We start from the raw sequence: 19,366 nt of genomic DNA on the forward strand, positions 1-19,366 counted from the left end.
GGGGAGGGGGAGGGGGAGGGGGAGGGGGAGGCGGTCTCCGCAATCTGACCTGACCTCCTCCTGACCTGGTGAGTCACACACACCGTTGGAGTCTGAGTGTGAGTCAGAGGTGTCTGTGGTGTTTGGTGATTTGGCTTCAGGTTCAGCACCGAGTGCTTGCAGCACAGCCACGCCCAGGAAGTGATGTAAGGAAGGGGAGGAAGTGTTGTTGTTGTGAGAGTCGGAGCGGACCAGAGAGGAAGGTTTACACATCGACTCTGGGCGATCCGATAGGTCACTATCAGAGTGTGAGCGCCATAGCTTATTATGCCTTTGTTTGCTGCAGAAGCAAAGAAAAATGAGAGTTTGTTAGCACGGGAATGCTCTGTGAAGAAGGTGCAGACTGTACAGATGCTTCTACATTTAAGCACACCTGGCCAGCAGAATTCCCTGATACTCCTCCAGCTGTTTCATGAAGGAAGGGTTTGGTTTGGTGACAGCCCGTCTCTCTTTAACGTGGTCGAAGGCCGTGTCCAGGTCCCAGCCGTACTCTTTCATAGCGTAGGCAATCACTGTGGAGGCGGACCGACTCACGCCCATCTTACAGTGAACCAGACACTTAGCACCGGCTTTCCTAAGAGAGACAGCCAGACGAGAGAGAAAATGTGTTGGATTACTGACAAGCCAAAGAGAACTTAACAACCTTGTGTGTGTGTGTGTGTGTGTGTGTTTAAGCCTACTTGGCTTTGGTGATGAACTTGTAGGTTTCGTTCCAATACTCCAGCAGGTTGGTGGCCTCTTCATCGTACACTCGGATGTTGTGGTACTCAAACATCCCTGGGAAGAAGTTGTCTATCTCTCGAGTCACGTTCAGGATGTAGCGCACTCTACATAAGAGACGGGAAGAGGCAGGTTGACCTTTTAATTCCAATAAAACTGTCATCAGTTCATACTTCAGTGTTATTCAGATGATACATGCTTAACTAATACCACACAGGTCACTGGTGGAAAAAAAAACACACTCAAAAATGATGGTGAGGAAGACTGGGAGTGTTGAAAGCTCTCAAATAAGTCAGTCAGTTGACCATGTGTTTGTGATTATTTTGTCAGTAAGTTCTGTCATAGACTACAGGTAGATTAAATCCAACATATGAACCTTTGCTGAAAATACTCGCTGCAGTAATTAACCTTTTTCAATTAGAAAACATATTTAATACTTGAAGAGTAGTCTCTCCATTTATCAAAATTCCCACAGTGATGTTGGTGAGTGTGCTTTCGAGTAAATGTGGTTACTGACTGATCCCTTACCCGCTGTTCTGCAGCTCTTCCAGGTTAGAGGCGTTCCACTCAGAGCCCTGGAGACATCACAGATCCAGTCAATATCAAGGTGTACACACATATATACAACATATAAGAACCATTAAGAATGAGTCACAACTTACAAGTTACTTTGACCCATTCTCATTTGTATGTTACTAAATTGACTGTTGACCATGAACCATGTGAATAGATCTGCTAATACTGTTTTTTTTATCGTAGTGATCAAACAGCAGGATGTGACAACCAAGAGCATTGTGTTGTCTAAAACAAACTCAATGGCTCAAAAGCAAAAGCCACCTGGTTTCTTACCAGATAGACGTGTTCAAAGATTTCTGTGGGGCTGTCCATCTGTCCCAGGATGACAATCATCTCATTATCTATGAACTCTTTAAACTCCCTCAGGTTGCACACCATTTGCATCTCCAGCTCTGTTCGGATCTGCGAAAGGAAAACAACGATTCAGAGAAGCACCATGACGGTTGATGACACTTGGACAGGACGGGGGTTAAATTTACTGTTCTTTAATAGAGAAAATAAATGTGTTCATGCAATACACACGTCCGTTAAAGTTCAGGTCAAAGATTGTTGAAAATTGGCGCTTTGGTATCTTACCAGTACAGTGTTAAATCCTGCATACACCTGTTATTTTCACCCCATTCCCTCACACGCCTCTCACCTCTTTACAGGTGACGTTCTCCAGGTCTTTCTGCATCATGATCTCTCTGAGGCGCATCTTGATCAGCCTTTCTGTGCGCTCCCTCTCTGTGGGCCTGTACATACAGACACAAACACCTTCATGAAAAAAAAACACCTTTCACACATTTTCTCTTAGCCTAAAAAAAAACCAAAAAACACTTCAGGACACAAAGAACCACCTTTCACAGTCACAGTAACGACACTTTCCTTCTGTTTATTGATGCATTTTGACTGGAGTCTCAATGAGATTACTTGTTCCACGAGAGAATTGCCACTTTGTCTGATTCTCAGAAACTGGAGAGGGAACAGAAAATCTGAGAGTGTGGCCCATCGGCGATCCACAACAAAGTCCCCTTGTAGAGTCTCCCTGTTGTTGTGCCTGGCTCTGTTTCTAACCACTCTGCTGTTGGACGCATTTAGCCTCTGGACGTACCAACAAGTGGCCTAATTACCTCTCCGGAGAGAGGAGCTCAGTTTGTCTCCAAACTTCTCCTTCTTACGTTGTCTAATTTTCTCGTTTTGCTTCTAACCGGATCCTAACTGTAATAGTACACAGCCGTGTGGGTCAGCGGTTGCAAAGAGGGGCAGTGTGATGGCCTCAGGTGTGTAGCTGTACACTTAAAAGCATCTATCTGTGTAAAAGAATTGCTTGTTTATCTCAATGCTGAACGTCTTACTGACCCCAAGAGAATGAGTCCACAGGGTTAAGAGAAAGAGAACCTATTCGCTCTTGCCAACAAATACGGTTAGTTCCCGACATCCAGTTAAGCTTTAACCTCACAACAAGCCTTGACTTGCCCACAGACAGCCTGAGGGAGGGACGGCTGGCCAGGGAAACAGACAGAAAAATAGGGAATAAAAGAATACATGTGTGACGAGTGTATGACGATGCAATTTAATGGCACTAATGAGTAACTGAACAATGGAAATTCTATGTCACTTCCTTGAACCGCTTATAGAGAAGTAGCCAACGGGAATTCACAGATACATTAATCAAATAAACACGAAAACATGCCAAAATCAAACTACTTCCTGCTATCTCAACCTTTCATTCAATGATTATACAGCGGCATGAGCTGCCATGTCAACAAACACTGGCAGCTCATGTAGCTTTGGCAGTCACCCTGTGCGGGAGAACAAACAAGGACTTTTATGTGTTTGGGTGTGTGTATTGGAGCTCATAAAGTGTGGGTGGCAATCTTAAAGATAAGTGCACTCGAGTGCAAACACATGTCCTCCAAAGACAGAGTGCGTAATGTATCTCTGTTTCCAGGAGGACAGTAAATAAGGGTGTTTCTTGATTGTCAAGTTTTAAAGTGGAGCTCGATTTCTCTTTCTGTCCCTTCCCTCTCTTCTTTGCTCCAGGGGCATCAGGTGCATGCAGCAGCAGACTATCTTCCTTAATCCCCCCCGAAACACCCACATCCTCTACCCCCTTCTCTCTGCCTGCCACCTGCTTCTGTCCGTCTGTGTTGGTCTACCTATTTGTCTGCCTGGATTCCATTTTTCCACACGTAAATCAAGCTGGCTAAAGCTTCAGCTATTTTGGACACTGGAGGATCTCTGAAGTGTGTGTGTGTGTGTGTGTGTGTGTATATAAGTGAGTGAGGGAGTGAGAGAGTGTGAGAGAGAGAGAGAGAGAGAGAGAGAGACGCTCAAAATAGGTAGCAAGGTAGCACGTGACTAAGCAGCCGAGAGGGGAATTTCCCTGGCATTAGTAAAGACATAAATTCAGCAGTCTGTGTCATTCTCTGTATTTTCTATGCTCCCTTATGAATCTGTTGACAACTCTATGTCCCAAAGATAAAGATTTAATGTGTGCGTGTATCAGCGTGTCTATTTGCACACAGTTCAGCATTTACTACTGTGCCTGCATGTGGTGCTTTTTGTTTTTGTTTGTGCCTCTCAGTATTGCTTCTTGTTACCCAGAGAGGTTACAGAGAGGTTACAGAAAGCACGTGACCCCAAATTCTAGAGTTCAGCGCTCTGAAGACGCCCGAGATATCCTGCCATAGAAATGTAGCAATACTGTCGGCACGTGAGGAGAGGCCAGGCAGTGATGCTGTGAAGATACCACTGAGCACATATTTGCATTAATGCAGCTACTGTGAAACACATTTGATTTTCTCTGAATCTGTTATGCCAGTGTGTGTGATTTTGTGAGAGATGCTCACATCTCGACTGTTTTGGATTGCAGGTCATGCATATGTTTGTCCAGATGTGTGCACACATGTTTCTTCTGTACCCTTTCACGAATTGCTGGAATGAATTATGCTGTCGTGTAAAACTTTAAGACCTTTCAAAGCCTCTCCATTAATTATTTTCATATTATTATTTTTGTACACGTGTCCGTACATGAGTATATTTAGTGTGCATGGTCCAACATTTATTTTTTTTTACAATTTTGTCTATTGTTGGCTATACCAGCTACATTTTGTATATGAACTTTTCTGAGTGTTTAGTTTAGTTACTTTTCATCAGTTCTTTGTTTTCAAAATAACAATTATTTGGGAAAGTTGTTGGCCTACAACAACTATTTTCCAATTTGCCAATTTTTAGAGGAGTGAATTCACCCTGTATATTTTAACGCAGGAATTTTGCACCACATATCAATGGGGGACGTGCATACAAAATGAAAACCTGTGAAAATGACTCCCTGTCTGGAATGCATCAAAGACCAGACAATATTCCAGATATTCCATCATCAGTGTGAACTGTGGATCTGTGTGTGTATGTGTATTCATGTGGTCTATCCCTCCTCTACTCACAGGTCTGTGAAGAGGACGGGTGAATTGGCACGGTGCGACTCCACGTCCTGCATGGCGTTCCACTCGTTGATACAGAACTGGTTGGATGAGACCCTGCTCTGGTAGTAGCTGACCCAGGTCAGAAACAGGCTGCCTGGGTAGTAGTTATGGCAGCGCGCCACCTCGCACGCTTTGTGGAGCGACTGGAGGGCTGACCTGAGGCAGACAGCAAGAGCAAAGAGGATTCACACTTGAGAGGTTGTCTCGAGGGCAAAGAGGCAAAAATTACTCAAATAAAACTGAAGTGAAATTTGGACTGAACATGACTGGCTGGGAGTAAAATCATTTAAATCAAGAGAGGCTATAACAATGGGCAAAGAAGAATAAAGAGATAAGAGGAAGGGAGGAATTATGAGAGATGGAGAGAAAGTGAAAATTAATAGAAAGATAAGTGAGGAATGAATCACATATTTGAGAAATATACCAAGGGGGGCGTGGGTTGAATAATTAGAGAGAGAAACGAAGAAACAACTGAGGTGAGAAGAGAAGAACTGAAAGAAGAAGCGACGAAGAGACATAATACAGAGATATAAAGGGACAAGAAAATGAAGAAATGAGGACAAAGAGAACGGAAATGAAGAGACAGCAGTGGCATGCGAGACAGGGAAAGATAAAGAACAGACTGTAAGGCAGAGAGATAATGAGGGAAAAAAGGGAAGGAGAGAGGGATGATAAGAAACAGTGACAAAGATAAAAGGCTGGAGGTCAAAGTAAAAGGGGGTTTACAATGAATACAGTCTCTTTAAGTCTGCAAATCTAACCTCATTGAAAACTTCACATAGCTGTCATTTGCTGAAAAACAATGAAGGTTGCTCACCACATGGCCTGTACAGAAACTGGCTTGAAAACATGAACCCTGCTCACCGTTGACACACTGAAACCACTGTGACGAGAGACAGAGAGAGAGAGAGAAAGACAGAGAGAGATATATTAGGAATGGGATGCTCAGTAATAGTTTATAGCAGGGGTCTCAAACTCAAATTGGCTTGGGGCCACGGCGGGTATTGCCATCTGACAGGAGTAGGGAAGCACGCTGTGGATATTCTTTCAGCCGTTTGAATAACCGCTAATTTTTAGTTTTATACACCGGAAGGTAGATAGGAGGGCCACTTCAGCATTCATGTACTACAAGAAAGCTCAATATTCTGAAATTATTTCCATTACCAACATCATACTTAACAAAAAATGCAAACAGCGGTTTATATAAATTTTTATATCATCATTTAATATCATCTGTGTAGCCAGACAACAAATGAAGGCCCAAAACCTGCTCTCTTCTTATCACTCATCTGCCAGCACCTTGGACCTCTGCCATTATGTTGAGCCAAACAAAATACATTTTTAAAAACATTGGATATCATGGGCTATTTTTGACATCATGCTGTGGGCCGGAAGGAGGAAATGGTGCCGGGACCCTGGTTTATATCCATCTTATAACAACAACACAACACAACTTGGCTACATAAGGGCAACATGTAATCAAGTCATCAGAGTATTCAGTCGCTTGCCCTTAGGGAGCAGTAAGAGGAAGCAGGAGGTAGGTGTAGCCTCTTACCCGTCTCCATCCAAGTGGATCAAAGTGTCACTCCACAGAGGTAGAACCAGACCCACCGTACAGCAGCTGGTAGGGAGATCAACACGTTAAACAATAGCACAACAAAACAAGACACACTGGTTTGACATAATATACAGATGTGTCCAGGACAACATTCAAAAGCAAAACAGTAGAGAAAGTCAGACAGAAGCACGTTGCCCTTATCCTTCACTTTTATTTTAGCTGCTAGCCACATCCTCCTGTCCTTATTTGATAGGTAAGTATATACAGTTACAGTTCAAATGGATTAAAAGAGTATAAATTCAAGATTAAAACAATAATAAAAACCACTGTTGAAATAAAATATAAACGGTATATATAGGAGGTCACATCCAGTTCTAAATCTCACTAGTCCATATTATTGCAAAGCTACAAAGGAGGTAACACGCCATCCTCTCTTCTTATTTGTTGTCACAAGTGTGGGATTTAATCAGTTTAAACGCACTACAGGACTGTTATCATGGTACTGACCTATCAGAGGAGACAAAGTCCATTCCGAGCACGATGCTCTCCTCCGTGTCCTGTCTACCATTGGTGGAGACCACCACCATGTAGCGGGTTACCTGAGGGTAGGCGCTCTCCAGACGCACAGCCTGCAATGAAAAATACAAAGGAGACGTTAAGATAGAGGGAAATCAGCAAAGAGAGGAGAGGCAGAGCCAGTTTTCTGAATACATCAAAACAAAGAAACATATGATCAGTTTATTTACCGTAAAGTGACTTGCAGGAGCGTGCCCTGTACTAACTCGGACTATTCTTTCTTTTCACAAGTCCTTTGACTTTAGAGAAGTGTAATACTAGCTTGCTGAAATACCTCTTTATCCAAGATGTTGCAGATACTTCAGGGAAATGGCAAGAATGTGTATTACTCCAAATACTTACTTTATGTTTTATGTAAGAGTATAGTTGTTGTGGTGCAGATAAGGGTTAAGACCAACAAGTTTCAGTTCTTTCTTCGCTAACAAAGAACTGAAACTGGGCCCTCAGTTTGGTGTATAATCTCCCTGATCACAATGCTACCCTGCTCCTGACCTTTGTTATTAAATGTGCCTGTGTGTGTGTGTGTGTGTGTGTGTGTGTGGTGTTACTGACCAGTCGGATGGTGTCCTCTGGCCGCAGCACAGTGAACATGGTCTGGAGGTGTTTCTGAAGGTCACCTGGATAAAAGGATTTCAACATTCAGTTTTAGTCGCGTTCATAGCATTGACATAACACCCAAGATAATGTGTCATTTACCCTGTGGCGAGTTTCCACTGCATTCCCACTGGAGTCTCTTTCACTAACTCTAAATTCTACCTCACCTCTAAATACGTCTGAAGAAAAAAGCCTGTTTTGATTTTTAAAACAAAGGTTGTGATGCTTTTTATAGCAATCAGGCCATCTTACACCGCAAAAGTCACCTCCATCTACAAAGGCTGTCTTTATAACGGCAGCAGATTATAATTTACTCCAGTCTTTGTTTTAAGATATTTTAAATGTGGTCTCTTTGACAAAATATTATCAAACAAGTTGGCCACCACACTGCATGCAGCAGTGAACTGACTGCACTGAACTTATTTGCCTTGTTGTGAAACAGCTTGAGTGAAGTTAACACCAGCTGTTACTGATGCTGCTGCAGAGGAATGTCTATCTACAACACACTGTGCTATTTATTCTCAAGTTCTTCTTCGGAGTTCATTTCTGAGGCTAAGGGTTAAAGTGAGTGGAGGAAAAGCACTGGGAGAAGCCGCAGCTGTCCTTTGTGTGTACAAGTCTTTACCTGTGTGCTTGTTCCTGCGCTGGCTGATACGAGGTGCAGAGTTAGGCGTGGGGCTATTTCCCCTGGGAAGGAACAGGGCTGCACCTTTCACAGTGAGGAAGCTCTCACTGATACTGGAAGGGAGGAGAAAGAAAGACGTGAATAGAAGCCTCAAATTCTTCCAAATGATCTAATCGGATTTCTTTTTGTGCAACCTACGTAATTATAAAAATGTACTTCATTTGTTATCACTTTCGTGCACGTGCTGACCCCAGCCTCTCGTAATGAGCACACGATGGGGATGAGGAACAGATGAGTGCTGTCATGGTCTTATGTCAGAGTCACAATGCTCCATTCATCTGGCCTCTGGTCTGCGGCTCCCCGAATCAGAGCTGACAGGCCGATGCAAGTAAAACAAGATCCAAGCCCCGATGTGAACTCAGAACACAATGTTCTCTGCTCCTCCACACAGCTGGATCGCACACACAGTCTTACTCACACTAACAGCTGCCAGTAGGGAGGGATGGGGGGACTGGGAGGAGACTGGGGGTCCGAGAGGGAAGACGGAGCGAGTTCCCTCCTACACAATGTTGGAGCGCAGATAAGAGCTGGCGAGCACGCGGCGCTCCACACCAAAGCAGGTCCTATCAAACGGGGTTCTGTTCCTCTCTGGAACACTTAATCTTATTAACTGTGACTGAGGTCACTGCATTGAGGAGGAGCACACATAATAAACTGAGGTCAGTGTTTCAACTGGATACCAAACAGTGTGTGTGTGTGAGCACCTCTTGTGTGCTTGCATGTGTGAGTGACTAGGTTTTTGTTTAGAGTCTCACGGTGAAACACTAACCGAAGTCACACAAGATAGCAATAAAACAGGTTAGGGTTAGAAGACCTACTTCTGCAGCCGACCATGTCAAGTGACAGCCATGGGACCAGGAAACAATAACCATTATGATGCTGAGCAAGAGGTTTGCCACTTAGACAGACTCTTGCATTTATTAAGCGGATGCAGGAAAAAGCACCACCGCCAGAGAAAACTATGCACTTTAAATATTGAGTTGGGATTTGAGGTAGGAATCCATCATAGTAACAAAAACACATCGGGTGGATTTGTCCTGCGGGTTGTGCCTTTAACCACTGAGACCACAACTCAAGCTGGCAAGAACTTCACCTATCTAAGAACGGGAACGTGTGCAGCCACAACCTCGACAGCCTGCCAAATGTGGTTCTTAAAGTTAGACAGATTTTCAGAAGAACCCTTTTTTGTTACTTTTATTGCATTTTAACAGTATTTTTAATTATCTGCTGGCTTGAATGTGCCCAGCTGTAGTTGTTTTTCATGTTCCACATTCAATATTTTATCAGCCAAAACAAGTTTATGTGATTTTTTTTAAGGAGGTCAAATATGGTAAATGTCAGCAAAAGTTTAAGCTCACTGCAGTTTGTCCTTAATAAAATGGAACAAGCGCTGCGATATGTAAGTGTTACTGAAGGAAACACTGATCCAGGGAGTTGGCTGACCTGTTCTGCTAAACTTCAAAGAGAGGTTTCACAGCCTCCGGGGCCAGACACTAAGACAAGGAACTGACAACTGCGCACGCAAACAGTGACGATCACTGGGATCAATCAAAGGGAGGTGATGACATCAAGGCCACGTGTCTCTTTTGAAATTGCGCATACAATCGGGTAATCTGCGTATTTGGATGGTTAACCACAAAGCCAGACTAACGAACTCAGCCTCGGCAGCAGGCTGCAAGTCCACACTCAATGAACCCGCCATCTACAGTTCATCAGGTTCTACGGTTCTTCGGTTGCAAAAAAAGACTGGTGGCGTCTGCCATTTAGGCTTCCTGTCATTCCCTTTTTGTCTGTAACTTCATCTCTCCATCCTTCCAGCCATCCAACTGCCCTTCCTGAGTTTCGCTGAGGCCGTGGATGTACGGGATCAGGAGACACAGACAACAGGGACAGAGGGAAAAAACAAAACCGCAGCCTTGTGCTGATTTCCCATAACCCTCGCACCCTTGACCCAGCCGTTTCCTCTCACTCTCCCCTCTGTCACTTCCTCTCTTCTGCATTCCTCAGAACTCCGTCCTACTTCTCATTTCCGCCACTCTCCTGCGTTCCTGCTGCATCATGTACCACTGTGCTCACACACTGTACTTGGCAAAGACCGAGTATAGGAGCGCCACTGTACAATGTCATCCTAAATGTAACACCCGTACTCTCTCTGAGAGTCAGAGCGGAAGGCCGTGCACGTGCATGTATGCAAACATGCACACAGACACACTGAGAAAGTGGAATCTAAGCCCGACGGCTGGAGAGGTGGGGGGCTGTTAACGACTCGAATACAAATTCTAAAAATACAGTAGTCCTTTAAAAGTCTCAGCTATTGATAGAGCGCATTCAGAAGATGGCTGACTTACTGTACAGAGGAGCGTCTCTTTCACAGGAGACACAGATACTGCAGAGGTTTAACACTGGAGCCTGCCTGTGCTCTGATTGTAGGGACTAGTTTTGGTGCACTTTTACAGACATACAGTACAGAAAGCTATGGCTCGGTAGAGACCAAACAAATACATAAACATAAACAAAAAGGCCATACTTTCACTAGTTTAAGCTTATGTGAGGATTTGATGCTTTTCTTTGCCATGTACGATAGTGAACTAAGCATCGTTGGTTGAATAAAGCGAGGAGTCTAAATACACCGCCTTGCACTGTGGGAAATGAAATCCGTTTTTACTATTTGATCAATAATTATATGCCAGCCTATTCCACACACAACAACATATTTTCAGATAGTGACAGTGAACCCATTCTGCAAATCTCTGCCTCAATGAGACTGTCATTACGTCAGCACTGTCAATGCAAAGCAGCTGCCTGTACACTGAACTCATTTAAACTGATGCACCATCAGAGACTGTCTGTTTTAATGTACTCAGATGAACTAGAGTTTGTGTATGTTGCTCAGTGGTCTACCAAGAAAGGTTAGAAAAAAGTCAGAATTAAGTATAGTATACGACCAGTGGGTGTATGGGAAGAGGGCAACGTGTTTGAAAAATCTGACTTCACAAAGTATGTGAATGAGGGGGTGAGCAGTGAAGGGTGATACAGAGATAAAGAAAAGACGACCCAGTCGGAGTGTGTCACTGAGAGTGGGGTGGGTCGTCTTTTGGCATTCGGCCACCCCAGGCTTTGGGCAGAAGTGAAGCGGTAGGTACTTGTTAGGGCAACAGTCACAGACACAATCATAACTATGTAAGGACCACTCCACATAGTGGGGAGATAACTGGGTGACCCCCTCCTCCGGCCCGTGCCCATATTAGTCACTCTCAGGAGGAGAGTGGGATAAATATAGGGCCTGGCTGTGTGCAGGGCAGGCCCCACTAAGGCCTTATGAGTTTGCACCCGAGACAGATCCAGCCCATGGGAAAGACAGGGACTTAGCTGATGTGTCCGTGTATGTCTTCATGTTCACAGGTGCGCGTTGGGCCCTGCTGCTCGGAGGCACGGCCGTGGAAAATGTGTCACAAGCAGAACACAGTGACAGATGGATGAGAGGAGAGAAAAGTCAAGTTCACGGGGAGCAACAGTCCAGTGTGCAGGCCACGGTCTGAGCACCAGCCACCTTAGTGGACTCGACACACCTGACCTGGGAATGCAGCGCTATTCTGAGAAGGATTCAGATTACATTTTTACTTTTAGTCAAACTACAGAGAAAGAGTGCTGATGTAAAGGACAATTTAATGCCGGTCTAAATGAGACAACGACTAAATAAGAGCTTCCAGGCCTACTTTGAGAGCCTGTGGCGACACAAAGAACAAGTGTACCGTAGAACATGTGGAACTTCAAGGGCACGCATGCATTAACAAACAGCATGAAGATGCTGGGCAGTGGATACCGTGATACACTCGATAGCTAAACAGCTGGTCAGATCTCACGCCATTTGCTGAAGCTAATTATACCAACTTAAACCAAGTTATGTAGGTTATTTGATTTTAGATGCATCAAACACACACACACACACACACACACACAAGCATAACTAGTGACCTATATCCAGCTGCCCATATCCCTGTTCAGCTGCTGAAGCCACTCACACAAACACACACTTCAGTTGTCACGTGGCAGTCTTATCAGTTTTCTTCGGAAAAACAGGTACGCAACACACACACACACACAAGTGCAGCGGAAGAGAGGGGTTTACTGGTATTTCTAAAATTGGTGGGCTAACAATGGCGTTTTAAATGGCATTTAGCCACAGGTAACACTTAACTCCACGGACAGCCTCGAGACTTGTAATTACCCATTCAAACCCTGGTTAAACATTAGAGCCCCGCTGACATTCTGCCACGTATCTCACACTATAAACAAACAGACATGCGTACGCAAACATTAAACATACTGACACACATGTACACACACTGGGTGCTATAAATCAAAGGATGCTAAAATCCCCTGCATTGTAATGAGAGCTATTGCCCATCCTGAGCAATACAAAGGAGGGCTGTTAAAAACAACCGAGCATCATGCAATGCAGACAACAAAACCCGGACGTCAGAAGAGTCCCACATCTGCCGCTGTTTACTAGAAACACGTGCCTGCCAGTACGCACTGTGTGTGTGTCTTCCCATAAACCTTCCTTGTGCAAACTAGCATAAAAACACTATTTCTTTAATGACTGGGTGCAGACCTAATGAAGACTAAATGTTCAGTTTGCTCGATAGCCTCACCGCTCAATCATGTGTTAAAGAGCTGAAAAACAATGCAATCCAGAAGAGACAGGTTGTCCTCGACTTTCCTGAAAACCACGACTGAGGGCCAATTCTCATGCGGGGAACAACCAATTACCGAGTGCACGGAGATGTTACAAAACAACAAGAAACACAGACACTGGAACTAAATGAATTGATTTTGTGGAAAATTGGGTAATGTTGATTTCATCATTTTTTAATCCAGTTGCAGTCATTTCTTCATTGATTTATTTTTTTTTTTCACCCCCGCCAAATTTGCTAAGCTTGGCACCACATGAGAGTTTGGAAACACTGGAACAGACTAGCCTTTGATCTGTCCTGAAGGGCAAACTTGTCTTCACCACATGTACCAGTCAACTAAATCCTTTTACAACCCACGAGCAAAAAGAAGCCTTTACCTCACTTTGCCTTTACATCTGCAGACGTTGTAGATCACCAACTAGTATGAAAAAAGCCAGAAACTTCTATAATATTTAGTTCAGTCTACTGACCTGTGAGATGGGGGGTTAAGATGAATTGCAGAGGCTTTGAGTTTTAGGTCAGAAAATGCTGTCTGATCAGCAGCCAATCACCCACGCATCTCAAGTGTAGCTTCTTACTGCTTTAAAGGAGCTCTATTGTCATAATCTCTAAGGATTATATTAAAAGTGACATTTGCATGCTGTTTCCTGGGTTCCTAATCTAAGTATCACGTGGATAAACGCCAATTTTTTGGGGGGGTCTGTCACTAGAAAACATTATCTGACGATGAGTCAGAGACTTCAGACATTAGCTTGAGTTATTAGTATACGTTTAAACACCACATACATTTTATATGAAAATATAGAAAATCTTAAAAACACTCTTCTCTTCTTCTTCGGGTTATTTAGGTCATTTTCCCAGATGTTTATCTAAAACCTGATTAAAAAAGCCCTTAATTGCTACTTAATAACTACTCATTGTGTCCCACCAAACACTCACATGTTCAAACAAACAGTATCCCAGCCTTGGACAAACAAAACGGGAGGGACATTATGCCCCACAAAAACTCTTGATATGGTGATCAGGTGATGTATGCTTGTCTCCACAAATCCATCACGTGTGTCTGGACCTGTGAAACAGGTACGATGATTCACACTCTCATGAAGAGCCATTATGTCTTAGTAAGGTCAAAAAGGAGCACTGAGATGAGTAAGACCCTGCTGCGTCACCAGGAAATACATTGAACCCTGATGTTGCAAAACTGTTACAAATGTTCAGCTTACTCATAGTCTTACAATGTTGAAAGTTTCCCACAGTGTTACTAATTTCCAGATGTGTAGACCATTGACTGGGTATTTAAATGCAGTATTAACAGTCTATCCACAACACAACAACTCAATTCCAAAATACAGACATTAACTTCAGTTGAACTGCTCCTTTGAGTGTGAAGATGTGCTCATTTGTAACTAGTTTGGATGGAGACCCTGCCACTTCACGATAACTTCAATGCCTGTCCCTGTCATATCCACTTCATTTAACAAAGTCTTTTAACGTATTAAACAAACACTCTCCACCTTCTCCAGAGTGCATCTACCTTCCGCAACTTGCCAAGACTTACAGCTGGTTGATCTGATTTGTTGACACCACCGCGTCGTCGCTGAAACAGGGTACCATCTTGGCCCCGCAGCAGGAGCAGAAGCTGTCCGCCGACGAGCTGTCGGATCCGGACACCGCGCCGAGGGTCATGCCGGCGGTGGGAGCGCAGGAGGAGGAGGAGGAGGAGGAGGAGGAGGCTGGTGGTTGTCGGTCCGAGAGAAAACTTTTACTTCTCTCCCACACTCGTGTGCTCTGTCATCTCAAGAGGAAGCAAACAGCTGTCTTCCTTGGGTGGTACCGATGGCAATACAGAAGAAAAATGACGAAATATTCCGCGAAGTAGGCACCGCAAAAAATGAGATGTTTCCAAGCAGTGATTGTGCTGCAATAAATTACGCAGGGCAACTAAGTCTAGGACACGGTGTTCTCGCCACCTGACGCCGTCCAACATCTCCCAGTAAAGCGAAAGAGAGCCCCATATTCAATCATTGTCCGTACCGCTTCCTCAACACTGTTTCTCTCTTACAGAAGACAGCAGCCTTTAGCATGTACAGTACATATGACTTCGGTCAAACTCTCACCGGGGGAAGTCATGGGGAGGAGGGCGGAGTTGGAGACATGTGGTTTTGGGAAAAGTGGGGAGCCAATGAGGACAACGGGGAAGTACGACCGCCCACAGCAGCAGCCCTTCTGCATCGACCCCTCGCTGTGCCACGACCGTGTGTAAACAAAGCGCTGGCAACCGTGCGCCATGAAGCGGTTTACTGCACTGTTCCTCCTGGGTGTGCTTATCAGCTCATTCACTGCTGTTTGCTACAAAGCTGGTTCCACATGGCACACTGGTTGCCCACGGTAGATTACAGAACACTGTGGGGCAGACTAACAGCTTTTATTCATCTGAATAATGTGTTAATATTCTCAGAAGCAACTACTGTCCAGCAGCTGATGTGAGTGTCCTGGTACAGCAGGGTCACAAGGGGTGGTGCTCATTAGGGTAATGCAATAGAGTCAATTAAACCCACATGGGCTTTTGGTCTGGCAGTCACTGGCTCACTGAGGAGACTTCACTTGTCTTTACATAAGGAGAAAGGAGAAACAGGCTGAAGTTATCCAGACGGAGCTGCTGTAGCAGGAGGCCTGTGGTATCTAGGTGAAGTAGAGATATACCGGAGCCTGTCTTGTCAAGAAAGTCTCGGGGAGAAACGACCCTTCACAATTCTAGGATATCAAGTATCAGCGGACATGCTGCACGCCGTGAGACGGACGCAGTGTTTTGGTTCATTTTATAGCCTGTGAAACGCTTTCGGTTTTGCTGGTGTGCCGACATGTACGGCCCTATGTAAGCTGAGAACAATTTGAAAAACACTGTAAAACTATAGCCTCCCTCATATTCACACCAGTGTGTGCCAAAGGACCTCCACGCGGTGGAACTAAGCTTTATTGCCATGTTTATGGAAGGCCTGCTTTATGTGTTGTCTGTCCTCCAGAGTGGAGCAGGTATGAATAAGGACTCCGAGTGAGAAATATGCTGTTATATAACACACCTTTGGCTCGGTACGCACAAACTTTCCCATTGTTATTCACTGTAATCTGCACTGCATGCTTGTGTTCTAAATCAACACTCATAAGCTGCAGTTGAAGTTGCTACTAATCCTAGACTGACCATACTGTATGAAGGCCTAGACCAGGGATGGATCACATTAATAAAAGCAGTGCATTTGATCACATCACATCTCTTCATGCCTAAACTAAACTCAGTGACCCTTATTACTTAAAGCTTTCTTCTGTTCACCCCCGTCTCACTCTCCTATCCACAACTCTTGCATCACAAGGCGGGCTGCCCAATAAGCTCTGCCAAGCAACTCTGACCACAAACTCCACACACACAGCAGCTCTAGTGCTCCTGTCATGTGGCTCCGTTTAGTGTCGTCGAATTTACCAGCACTCAGTCATTCGTCTGTGGGCGGGTAACACGAGAGGCTGTTGTGGTGTTTAGCTGAGCCCTGGACAAGTTGCACAATCGTCTTCCGCATCATGTCTTCCTCGGGCCCTTGATGGGAACGGGCAGAAACACGCAGGTCAATGGTGCTGTCGGTGTGGAGTTGTGTAAACTTAAAAGTGGGTGTTTGTATGTGAATGGGAGTCCCCCTAAAGTGAGCCCTACCATCCTGCTACCTTCTGGGTCAGTGCATGAAGCTAGCTGTAGCATATAGTGAGCTGGAGAAGGGCTACTGTTACCATAGTGTTCTACAATAAAAGGACTTTCACCTTTAGAGCTATAGCATATAACCTACAGTGATGATTTACAGCACCTTGAAAGAATGGATTATAAGAACACCGAAGGTAAAGTGTGATGGAGTAATAACAGTAGCTAAAAACAGGCCGCAAAACCGCCAAACAAACATCACAATACTTTTCAGGATTGAAAACAAAGGAAAACAGCTGGAAAAAAAAAAAAACGCCTTAACTTTAAATATTTGCCAACTACTTAGCCCACTCTGCTGTGATAGGAGAACTTCACCTTGGAGAAAGCGGGAGCTCTCTTAACAGCCAGATAAGGAAAACAAGGACGGAGCTGTCAGCAGAAGTAGCCTCTGTACAGTAACCAAACATGTACTGACCCGCAGCTACAAAGCACTAGCTGAAGAAAAATCTGTTTTTTTTCTGGTTTTTGCTGGGTCAACCACGTTTTATGCAAAAAATCCTTTTTGTGTTGAGCTGTGTTTGTTGTTGTTAGTATAATCCTAATTCCCATACTGCTAAGTGACACATGCTGCATTTTGAAAAGGCTACTCTGTGGCATATGAGGTTGTATGTGCAGTTTATTATCTGGTGCATTATGGCAAATTCCAGTTGTTATACCACAAAATTAAGAGAATGAATTTGGATTGATCATAATTATTATGTGTTTCTATTTGTAACACTATCATGAATTCTGCAATTTGTGTCTTTGGTGCCACATAATCTACATCTTGTGCATGAGATACTGCATGCATAACGTTGTACAATGTCTCTGTTCAGAATGGTAGGAAACCGATATGTACGCCCATGTAGTCACTAATCCAGGACAGGGAGTGCTCCATGTTTAAACAGCAGGTGTACTGTAGGAAGACAAGAGGCAGGTGTGGTACCCACTGTGGAGTGTAAATGAAAGAGGACCAGCTTACAAACTTAAAGAGGCGCGTCTCCACATGTGGAGACCGCATTCACCGGTTCAAACGGTTTTTCCTCTTCTTGGTGTTACTGCACCTTGTCCTTCTTGTTCTTTTAACAGCCGACTCATTAAACTCTTGGCCGGGTGAACCTGCTCTACTTCTGTGCATCTGTGTCAGAGCTGATGCATGAGTCCATATAACATGGATGTTTAACAGCGCAGGAAGAGCCTTGCACCACAAGTAATCTTCAGCAGGGTTAGGGTTAGTGTCAGAATGTATTAGTTAGAATGTTGTTTAGTCACGGCTCAAGTTATTTCTCAGAGTAGAAACCTCGGCTCAAATTAAACACTGCCATGACCCGTACTGCATTTTGGAAACAGAAATGTTTCACAGCAGGGAGACAGTGGACAGACAATTGGGTCGGAAAGAGGACAGATAAACACCGCCCCTCTTTCTTCCCAAAGACCTTTCTCACCCACAATGAAGAGGAGAGCTGAAAGCAAGGACCTTCACTGACATTACAAGTGGATGAACAGCATGAATGCACCTTTTAAAAACAGTACTGTACTTTGGGTTCCAGGTCAGACACTAAGTAGTCTCGCATCAGACGAGTGATCCAGGAAACATGCAAGGCCCACACATTAGCCTTGTTTTGTCACAGAGAAGTCTTTTTTGTTTTAATCATTAATTCCTTCTCTTATTGTTTCTATCGAGTTCTGTTTTATGTTGCTGTTGTACAGCAAGTCTCATGTCCTATTTCTGTAATGTCACGTCATCCACCACACTGAACATTAGAAGGTGATACCTCACAGGACTGTGCACAGGGTTTACAGTGAATACATACTCAGGTGACTAAAAGCTGTATTACAGGAAATTAGAAACCGATGTGACCATACAAACACTGTGTATAAATCTTGTGATGCTGCAACCGACGGCAACAGCCATGGTACATCACATGATATCTCTGCAGACAGTCGCAGGAAGAATAGGAAGCAACTCATTTGTTAAACAGCCACAAAAGAACAAAACTCATTGGTTATTTGAACCATTTAAAGATTGATTTAGAACAGAACGAAACCTTTAAATGTTGGTTTGGTGACTGTGGATAGAAGAAAAGTTCTCCAACACTGTCTCTGACAACCTGTGTCAGTCCTGAGGCAACAGTGTATGGTAGAGATTCATTATTGCACTGCAGTAACATTATACTTCAGTGGTGCGGTGCAGGGAGCACAGACAGCTGTTTGTGTGCGTCTGTATGAAAGAGACATTGACAGAGCGAGAGGGAGAATAAGGCAGATACAGGGTGTGAGTCAGTGAGTAGTCGACTGAATAACTGAAAGAGAAAAGAGACAAAGGCTCTGGAGAAGAGTGAGAAATCAAGACGAAGTGGAAAAGTGACTGCGCTGTGAAAGACAACGCGCCCCCTCAATCTCAGTGGCCCCTATACGATATATTGGCCCGTACAAGTACTTGAATCCATATGTAGGGTGTGGAGTTAATTGGACCTCAGCTCTCAGCTCTTATGTAACATGCATTAGGGGTCACTCAGCAAGGCCCTTGGCTGCATCCTGTGCATGTCTGTGCAAGTGTGTTAGTGCTAACGCTGAGCAAATAGCAAGTTAGGTAACTGAGCCAAATGGTAAAACAGGCCTATAATGATGTTAGGCGTACGAGCAATAAGCTATATGTATATGTATGTGTGTGTGTGTGTGTGTGTGTGTGTGTGTGTGTGTGTGTGTGTGTGTGTGCGCGCACTCGTGGGT

The 19,366-nt window shown here is 44.2% G+C and overlaps 1 protein-coding gene across 3 annotated transcripts in view; it reads right to left on the minus strand.

Moving 5' to 3' along the window:
• Positions 1-7: 7 nt before the first annotated feature.
• The window catches only part of ssh2a (slingshot protein phosphatase 2a), a gene marked incomplete at its 3' end in the record, with an annotated part of 24,353 nt that continues 4,994 nt past the window's right edge, over positions 8-19,366 (minus strand). The window contains 13 exon segments of one of the 3 annotated variants that reach the window (XM_035680654.1): positions 8-319; positions 413-613; positions 720-866; positions 1,288-1,334; positions 1,609-1,737; positions 1,976-2,069; positions 4,764-4,958; positions 5,620-5,685; positions 6,358-6,423; positions 6,868-6,989; positions 7,489-7,553; positions 8,156-8,268; positions 14,471-15,023. In XM_035680654.1, coding sequence (XP_035536547.1) covers positions 8-319; positions 413-613; positions 720-866; positions 1,288-1,334; positions 1,609-1,737; positions 1,976-2,069; positions 4,764-4,958; positions 5,620-5,685; positions 6,358-6,423; positions 6,868-6,989; positions 7,489-7,553; positions 8,156-8,268; positions 14,471-14,598 — 1,685 coding nt within the window. 3 annotated transcript variants of the gene reach the window in all.

Source organism: Morone saxatilis, unplaced genomic scaffold, assembly GCF_004916995.1.
Source record: "Morone saxatilis isolate NCDOM2014 unplaced genomic scaffold, NCSU_SB_2.0 Contig8, whole genome shotgun sequence".
Classification (NCBI taxonomy): Eukaryota; Metazoa; Chordata; class Actinopteri; family Moronidae; genus Morone; species Morone saxatilis.